The sequence below is a fragment of the Brachionichthys hirsutus genome, chromosome 12 (assembly GCF_040956055.1).
Source record: "Brachionichthys hirsutus isolate HB-005 chromosome 12, CSIRO-AGI_Bhir_v1, whole genome shotgun sequence".
NCBI classification, from domain to species: Eukaryota; Metazoa; Chordata; class Actinopteri; order Lophiiformes; family Brachionichthyidae; genus Brachionichthys; species Brachionichthys hirsutus.
Genome location: NC_090908.1, coordinates 7,778,512 through 7,787,823, shown reverse-complemented (window position 1 = coordinate 7,787,823; position 9,312 = coordinate 7,778,512). Strand labels below are relative to the sequence as shown.

Sequence of the window (9,312 nt, the reverse complement as noted above, 5' to 3'; positions counted from 1 at the left end):
TCAGACTGTGGTGACTCTCATGACCAACTCTCGTGTGCCATTGCTGGCTTGGCTTCGGCCTTCTGGCTGTCTCAGGTGACTGAGGAGATGCAGGATGTTATAGGGACTGTGTTGGTCGGGGACTGTGCCACCGTTATGGGGGTCCACACGTGTTCCAAGTCCCCCTGCCATTGCCACGGCAGTGGAGGTGGAGCCAGCGGCTGTGGAGGCTACCACCATCAGAGAGGACGTGGAGGTGGACGCTCCTACTCCAGTCTGATAGCCCGGGCTGGAATGAGTCAGAGTCCTGTCCACAGCGGCGTTCTTCAGGTCACCGCTGTCCGTAGACCTATTGTAGTTCAGGACCTTCCACTGCTGGTTCACGGCCTGCCAGCGGTGGAAGATACGAAACACCGAAGGGCCCTCGTGGACAATTAGAGCTGCGGAGACAAGAGCATCAATTAGACGATGTTGGGAGACGCAGCATGTCTCTGCAGCGGTCGATTTACTGCAGAAAGTATTAGCTGAGGGAGCAGAGGAACGAAACACCTATAAAGCATCACACCACAAACCCTGGAAAATGTGAAGAAGCGGCTCAAAGTACGACACAGGAATAGACACCGCTTTTAGATTGATCTTTCGGCTAGTGTTATCGATTGCTGTCCACTGAACTTGGCATCTAGAAAATTGAAATCAATCTGTAACAGGAGATGCTTGGCCCAATAATGTTCCGCGTTTCCCTCTGAATTTCAGTCACGTAGGGGAGAAGCACCGTGTGAATGGATGCTGCTTACACTCTGTACCGTATCAGAACAGGACAAGAACAACACTGCCCTCAAGTAAAAAAAAAAAAAAACTCTGTCAGCCAAAGATGGACGTTACATAATTCCCATCCTCCTCTATATTTATTGACTTCACACACAATCCTCGCCACCAAAACCGGAGGCAATCAATCTCCTCTGCCTCAGCGCTAGTTAGAATTTTCTTCACGTGAAATGATATCACACAGTCACCACAGACAAGGCCTTCAGAGAAAGAGAGGACTGAAGGCTGCAAGTGGATGCTGCAAACCTCAATTTGAACATACAAAGAAATCCAGAGGTTTCATGTTTGTATTTTATCAGTGGATGCTGGAGTCTTAATTGATTACCTAAATTGGAGGCTGCGGCTTGTATTGTAGGGAAGAATGCATTTTAAAATCAGCTCTAAAAAAAACAACTGCAGTTGATGCAAAACTGTCACGGCTTGTTTAATCCGACAAGGTTCCACGCACTCTGGCATTAACAATCATCTGTGCCCCTGTGGACAGTATAAATATCGATTGCTTTGAAGTTGGATCAGCTTTGCCTGTTGAATGCAGATTGCGCCTGGAATAATTTGAACACACTTTAACACAGGGGTGGGCAAACTTTTTGTCTCGCGGGCCACAATGGGTTCTAAAATTTGACAGAGAAGCCGGGCCAGGCTGGAGTGTTTGTGTGAACTAATATAAATTACATGTAAAAGCCATTACATGAAAGGATTTGACCTTTTGCAGGTAGCATTACAGGGAAAAAGGTAAAATGAATGAGGTTTATAATAAAATTTTATTTAATGATATTATTTGGACAAGTTCGGCAGGCCGTATTATAAAGCATAACGGGCCATATATGGCCCCCGGGCCGTAGTTTGCCCATGCCTGCTTTAACATCATCTTCAGTCTTCCAATGCACACATTTATTGCAAAAAGGAATTATGGGAATAATAAAAAAAAAAGTAAGGACTGGCTCACCGATGCAGACGACATCCATGAAGCCGTACATTCCATAGCAGATCTGGAAGAGCAGATCCTGTCTCTGCCAGCGGGCTGACGGGCTGAAGGACGACCACACCAGCCAGGAGATGCTGGCCATCAGGAACAGGGAGCCCAAGATGGCTGCAGCTATCTGCACTCTTTCTATCACCGTCAGGGAGATGGCCTGCCACTGCGGGGAGACACCGGCCACGGCACAGCTCAGCGCTTTGTAGCTTACTCCTAGTTCTCGTTCAATTTATGCAATAGTTGACGTGACGAGAATGAGAACAAGAAGGGACTGAATGCACTGACAGCATGAATTAAGGCTTTCATATTATTGGGAGCAAGAATTTAATACTATTCCAGCACAAAAACACTGACCTGCAGGGAATGCTGCGATGAGAGGACACAGATGCGAGTAAGCATCTCTATCATTTGCTTTAATGTAAATTTGTTCTTAAAAAAGGTGCCGCTGAACAGTTTGTATGTAAATCTGTCGTTCTCACTCCTAAAAGTAAGAGACTAGCATCTTCTATAAAACGTCCTGCCTTTGAGAATAGTAAAACAAAACAACAACAACAACAAATCTTTGATTCTTGAATAAACGTTTCAGTTTATGATCAGAACACAACAAGAGCTGGCGAGGAGGCAGTGTGCTTTCTGAAGATACTGGTCTATTGTCCCTCGTAAATCTTTTATATGAAAACCTAAAATGCATCCAAATGAGTCTCATGGGGGAAAAAGACTTGAGGCTACAAACCCCTATTATCATAAAACTCACCAATTTTCTTAATGGCATGGCAAAACAGTCATTTTAGCGCTCAGTGTTTTAAGTGCTTCGTCAGACTGATAGTTCAGCCAAAGGGTTCGGCAGCCCATAATTCCCATGGTGATGGAGTAGAAGGACGGTTTGCCCCTTTATACCCACAGCTCACCTGTAGCGGGTTCTTGGTGCTGATGGCGATGACCTGGTATTTATAGTAGCAGAGCTCACAGGCCCAGGAACCTCTCTCACTGATCCACTTTATGAGGCAGGGGTGGTGGGTGCAGCGGACCGACCCACTGCACCGGCATGGGCTCAGGAGCTCCCCCTGTGGGGCAGAGGCAGAACAGCTCATAATTTAGCTCGTGGTTTTCAGATTTTTGCTTCTCGTGGATATGCTGTATAATTCAGTCCCAGATGGATGCTGATGGGATGAAGGCTGAATGTTCTGAACTGAAGTTTAAAAATACATTATTAGTCCTGCAAATCAGATGAAATAACTCCTTATAGCAAACACTGAGCAGCTGATATTCATCTCCTCCTGCAGAAAATCGTTTTAAATGATCTATGAGAAATCAAACTCAGAAGTGAAGAAGCCTTCTTGGACGAGAGGTGAAACGTCTTCAACATTTTCCTACAAGTCCAGTTGACTTTATTCCACACAGCGCTCTACCATGACCTGGACGACTGAGAATGATTGGACTTGGCCTGACCTACTGAAAATATGAAAGAAAACTGCTTCAGCCTCGTTCCTTCTTTGCTCGCACATCTAAACAATAAAGCAAATAAGGTACTTAATTAAAAGACAGTGTGAAAGCAGAGCGAAGAAACAAAAGACAATATAAAACAGCAAGATAAAAATACACATCTATTATTATTATTAAGTAGAAAAGAGTAAAATAAAGTAGAAAATAAACATAAAGTAAAATAGAAACAGACATAATGGGAGAATGCAGCATGAAATAAGGTAGCTCCCAGTTTATAGACTTAAACGTTGGAGCTGACCTCAGGAGTTCTGGGACTTTGTTCCAGATATAAGGAGAATAAAACCCTGTTTAATTTTGTGTAAGCGGATTAGTCGTGATATTGACAATGGAATTGCAAATCAGAAAGTCTGCGTCTGGACCTGCCAGTGCTTTGTCAACCAACACGAGCATTTCAAAACTCGTCACTCAACAAGCGATTGTAGTAAACAAGAGTATTCTGAATCATTCATCTGACTGATGATTTACAGAGAGTTGTGTGCATGATTGATTTCACTGAAAGACAGAATGACATTTCCTGTGCGTTTAACCTCAAAGCTCGTGGAGTAAATGTCTGCTCTCAAGGGGCGTGCGATGGTTTTACCTGCAACGAAAAATCTCTCATTTACTCAAGCAACCACAGTTAATTAGGGTTTATTTATTAAGCCTAACCCTCTACTGTCGAGTCACCTGCTTTCAGGCAGCTGCTTAACAGGATACCTCGTCAACGCGTCCCCCAAAAAGTGATATGCAAATATGGAAAATGATTTTAAGAGCAATAGACCGGGATGGAGCATATCTCCACCACGGCAGGTGATTATTTATCCGCACCAAGCGCTGCATTACAGCAAAGGCACATTTAATGTGGGAAAGCAAAGGTGTAATTGAGAAACTATTTTTATTAGGAAATAATTAGATGTAAACAATAACTATTTGGATGTAAATAACGCAACACGAGTCAAAAGAAGTGTACTTGTGACCTCTTGGTACTATTTACCCAAGAAAAAAAGTACAGTATTTTTCTTCCTATAGATCTGAAATTCATCACCCAAAGTGAAACTATGACAATAACTTGGAATTATGAGCTTTATATGCAAGAGCAATATGCTCATATTAATCACAAATTAAATTCAGCCCCCGGAACAAATTAAAGATCCATAATTGCTCACCTTGGGCTTCCAACTCTTTAAAAGATATTAATAGTCTTGTCATAATTGACGATGACTCAGAAGATGTACGCCTGCCATCTTTTTAAGATTCTGACTTGCAGTTAAAGAAATGTGAGGTCCTGAAATTCCAAGAGCAACCTTTGTAACCTGGCTGCCTGTTAATCTCAATGGCGCTGAACAACCGCTTATGTCGGAATGAAGGCCTTCAAACTGAAGCGCTAATTTTCTGATTCATGATATTTATTTTTTCATTCCCTGTTCATATCATTATTGAGATTTTATTTTTAACTAATGCAAAACGCAGCGAGCTTTCCATTGATTTCTCCAAAGCCGTCGTTGTGCTGACATCCCACAACAGATGGAGGAGCACCCCGGCTGAGGAGAAGGGAGAGAAATGCGGGGAGTTAGAGGAGAAAAGGCCCATCTACAGATGGCTAATGGTGGGAGTGTGTTGGCAGGAGTACCAGAACACTTCAGCCCGGTCCAGTGGGACTCGGACCACTAACTGTGACTGGCTTGATTGCAGCCAAGAGCTGAAACCCAGATCACTCCTTTACAACTCAGGCTGGAGAGAGCGCAAGAGAGACTGATAACAAATGTGGCATTACAGCACACACACACACAGAAAGTGATAACTAGATGCCCTTTTGTTGATCGGACAGCAATGATGATAGAAAAAACACAATAGAGTGGCGTAATAAAAAGATGTCTGAAAGTCGTGACGGTCTTATTCCATTCCGCTGTGCTGCATTGTCCTGAAAACTCCTTAGCTCACCTCATTTTCTCCTTGTAAATTGTATTCCAATCCCAGTGTATACAGCAAAATGCAACTAAATTAGAGATAGCTATTTGCATTTCTTCAGGGTTTCAAATCAATGGAAGTCAATTCCTTTCACGCTAGGTGCAGGGAAAATGAGTTATAATAAAGTCGCGCCTGCAGAGAGAATAAGAAATAGTCTGAGAAATAGTCTCACATAGATATTATCGCCATGTTTAACAAGTTAGAGGGACGGGACCATCACTGAAAATATCAATTGAGGGCTGTATAATTTCAAATGCATTTCTCTGCTGATTGCTCATAAAACATACGCTGGTGTTTGCAGTCATTGCTTATTTTATGGGAACCATTAGGCCTCCAGTGACAGTTAGCGGCGCTTTAAAAGTAATTGAGTTAAAGCGCGACCATGGGTTTATAATTTCAGTTCATGAATTCACAGCTGCTGTCTATAAACTTCAGATGGTACAGATATTATTGTGCTTATGTAACTTATTTATATCCCATTTCCAACACATGGCAGAGGAGCGGTGCTATGATGGAACCATATAGATAGAATGATGGCGGCGCGACCCCTCGAGGTTTCTCATTGTGCCTCAGACAAACACGCTGTGCGAGTACATTATCTGTGTTATGATTTAGAAGGGAACGCTGACATTTCTTTATGCGAGCAACGGAGGCTCACATATCCTCAGCATCCTGCTGAAGCAGTGACAGGGCAGCAGACGCATCTGCCCCAAAGGGCACGTCAATATAATGCTGTATGGCGTGCTGGAAAAGGTTTCCATGCACAAGGAAATATACTGTGACTTTTCTTCCTTGAACTCTTTTTAAATATCTTTATCCGAATACATTTGTGTACCACATGACTATTTCCTGATGGTATCTGAAGACAGGATTTATTCAATGAGAAATTGAATAGACAGACTCAGTAAAGACCAAATCTGAAAGCGCATGCTTGACTGCAGTAAACACCAAGCGAGCACACGAGATTCCGTTGTGAAGATACTGCCTGGCCTTCAGCGACACGGAGAATATGATGGATTGAAAAACTAAAACATGAATACATTGGGCCATAGAGGTAAACGTTTGATCAATTCATTGTATTTCATCTGGTCTAGGGCAGCTGTTCGTTGTGCTGTACATTATGTGGATTGAAAATAAACACAAGCATTCTGGATTTAAGTCCATCTTAATATAAAACGATCTTGTATTAAGTGTGTTGGTGTCACTGCCATCATTTCTCCGGTTCACACTGGTTCTCTTTGCTGTCATGGTGGATGAAAACCAGCCTTCTGTGCGACCAACTGGGTTTTATTTAAAGTTACATGAAGTTCCTTATCGATGTTTCCTCATTAATCGTCTCTTGTTAAGCCGTTGGAAAGATTTACCCTGAAGTGGCTTCTTAGGTGCCTGAGAGAAGAGTTTTATGTCTAGTATATAGGGAGGAACTCTCACAGTAACAGAGAACTGGTTGCTATAATTGGTTGCTATGTGTGTGTTGTCTAACACAGATGTGAACATGCAATGCTGCATTCATGGCGTCGAATAACTGAAGGCACCGCAAATGACATCGCCACAAAAACACATGAATTCAATTAAACAGACTTGGTGTTGCTGTTTAGTGTTACAAAGACTTTTTTTCTTCCCTCAGACACTCAAGGCTCCTTTCTAGTGGGATGCTTGAGGGACAAAATAATATCTTAGTCCCTTTTTGACTCTGTCTTTAATATCCCAGCCTTGGGGGTGGAAGTGCTCTAGAAGTGGATTGTTAGATCTGATGCCGGCAGCTCCGGTCTACGTGGCATCTCAAAGGCTAAGGGAGAATAGAGGACGGCTAATGCCTCCACTGCCTGGTCTACTCGTCTCTCATTTCAAATGGAGCCTAATTCTCCCGGTTCACATTTACACCTCGTCTGGACTTCACCCAGACAAACAGCAGAGATGAAAAATGTAAGGTCAGTGAGACATCATTACTTGCATCATGATGGAACGCCATGAAACCAGCTGCCATATCGAAAGGAAGCACTGATGAGCTGAATTTGAGAAGTCCAAGGGAAATACTACGAACTTTGGCAGCAGTACTTTGAATGTGTTGAAGAGTGTGCTAACAACCTAGAAAAAAGCTGATTGCCGACCAAGGTCATGACTCGACCTCTGGTCAGTAATAATTACAGAGTCTGTGCTCAGAGTTGGAATAAAGCAAAGAATTGCTGTTGAAGTATAGTTGATGTAACATTAGAGAGATTACAAGCTATACACGGATAAATAACCGTGAAACAATACTGCAAATCTGTGAAAAGCAAGTCTGTGAGTACTGCACCGACTGCCAGATTATAAGGCATAGGCTCCACAGATCCTATACTTCCCATTATACAGCCTCCCTACCTCTGTAAGTAATTGGTGACGTTCTACATATTCATGGTTGTGGTCTTTTCCAAACGCTTCCACAAATTGCAACTGTGTTATAATTTTATGCAAATTGTCATTTATTTTGTTACCAGGTGTGAGTGAGTGGGATTCTTATTTTTCTTTCATGTATTAAATGCATCAAGAGCCTCTTGCAGTGTTTTGCTATAATGAGCTGTTACTGCACCTCTGTGTATCCTCCACACTCGTCAACCACAGGGACCTTTCATTATCTCCTCAATACGATTGTTGTCTTTTAGAGCAACACATATAGGGATGAGAGCAGGATGCAGATCCGGCCATATTTGTTCTCCATGGATGCTTGAATGAGACACTGGGAAGCTTCAAGAAGCTTGAAGTCTGCATGTAATAGATGCAGGGGATGATCTCGTGCAACTTTCCAATGACCTATAGCCTGGTCAACTCTGGTCAACTGGTCCACCCCAGGCAGAGCAAATAGCTGGGAGTTTTCATTCTAACAAAATAACACCCAAAATACTTTTTGTGTATTATTTAGTTTGTAGTATATTTTGACCCAATTTTAAATGGGTCAAAATATAAGGGACCTTAACGTGGTGAAATTCTGCATCTTCCACCATCAGCCCGAGTCAAACAGATTTCCACAAGACTTTGTGGAGGATCAAAATGGAAATAATACACACAAATAAATGCATATATTTTGATGCAGATTCACGCTGATGCTGGATTTTGAAGCATTCCTTCTTCAGGCTTATAAAGACTGTTGTACAGATTATCTTTGTTGCTAGTTTTAATGCTGCTAATACACATCTGTGTATCCACTCCTGCTGCTGCTGTTTTGTGATGTGTCTGTACTTGTATGTTTTTTGTATTTTGTCATTACTGTTACATGTAACTTCACCAAGAAAAAATCCTAGTCTGAACCCTCACTGACAATGGCAATAAACACCTTCTGATTCTGATTCTGATTCTGATTATACAGTACACTGTAATTTAACAGATATATGCTACACTGTCTTTCTTATCTGTTTTTAATTCTCTCTCTTTATTTTAAAAATAAAATAAAAATGCTATCAGACCACTTTTTTTGTATTTTATTTTTTTCTTTCTATAACCAGACAGGCGTCTATTGCTCAGTACGCCCAAATGTCGTTCTGATTAATAATTAACTGGAAATAATAATAAAAAAATGCCCTTCTTATAAAAAAAAAAAACCCCGTTTCTATTCGACTTACGTGTTCGGGTCCCTGGAAGCAGATCCTGCACACCGGCGTTCTGAAGCCACTCTCGGTGTAGCTGGTGAGGGAGTACCTCTCCTCCAGTTTGCCCTTTGAGCAGTCATCGGAGGAGCTGCTGCAGCCGCGCAGAGCCGCCGACAGCTCCGCAGCGTCCACCCAGCCCGGCCCCGCGCCTGCCTCAGGCTGCTGGCTCCGCGTTAACGCGCTCTTGTTATTGTCGGGGACGGCGACTCCTGTCTCGTCGTTTCCCGTGGTTTGGCCGCTCATGGGGTTCAGCGGCGTCGGCGGAGCCGGTGGCCCGAGGAGGAGCACTCTCAGGTCACCGAGCAGGACGCAGCAGTGGCTCTTCAGCATGCCCTGCATGGACGCGCAGCAGAGACTCGCAGTGCTGGAGGAAAGCAGCATGTACTCCACGCGTCCACGCGAACCGGACGCGGGGGCTGCAGCGGCTTTGTCACTTTTCTGTGTTGATGATCGTTTATT

The 9,312-nt window shown here is 43.1% G+C and overlaps 1 protein-coding gene across 1 annotated transcript; it reads right to left on the bottom strand.

The window, feature by feature from the left end:
* Window positions 1–9,192, bottom strand: marchf4b (membrane associated ring-CH-type finger 4b). Its single transcript, XM_068746498.1, has 4 exons — window positions 8,827–9,192; window positions 2,689–2,844; window positions 1,751–1,943; window positions 1–419 (listed from the first exon to the last, which is right to left on the bottom strand). The coding sequence occupies exons 1-4, from the start codon at window positions 9,190–9,192 to the stop codon at window positions 1–3; spliced, it is 1,134 nt and encodes a 377-aa protein (XP_068602599.1).
* Window positions 9,193–9,312: the final 120 nt, after the last annotated feature.

Excerpts from the sequence above, each read along its gene's own strand:
- marchf4b (XM_068746498.1), bottom strand. The coding sequence starts at position 9,192 with ATGCAGGGCATGCTGAAGAGCCACTGCTGCGTCCTGCTCGGTGACCTG. Across the intron at positions 1,944-2,688 it reads GCACCAAGAACCCGCTACAG|TGGCAGGCCATCTCCCTGAC; the intron begins GTGAGCTGTGGG and ends GTCTCCCCGCAG. Across the intron at positions 420-1,750 it reads CATGGATGTCGTCTGCATCG|CTCTAATTGTCCACGAGGGC; the intron begins GTGAGCCAGTCC and ends TTGTCTCCGCAG.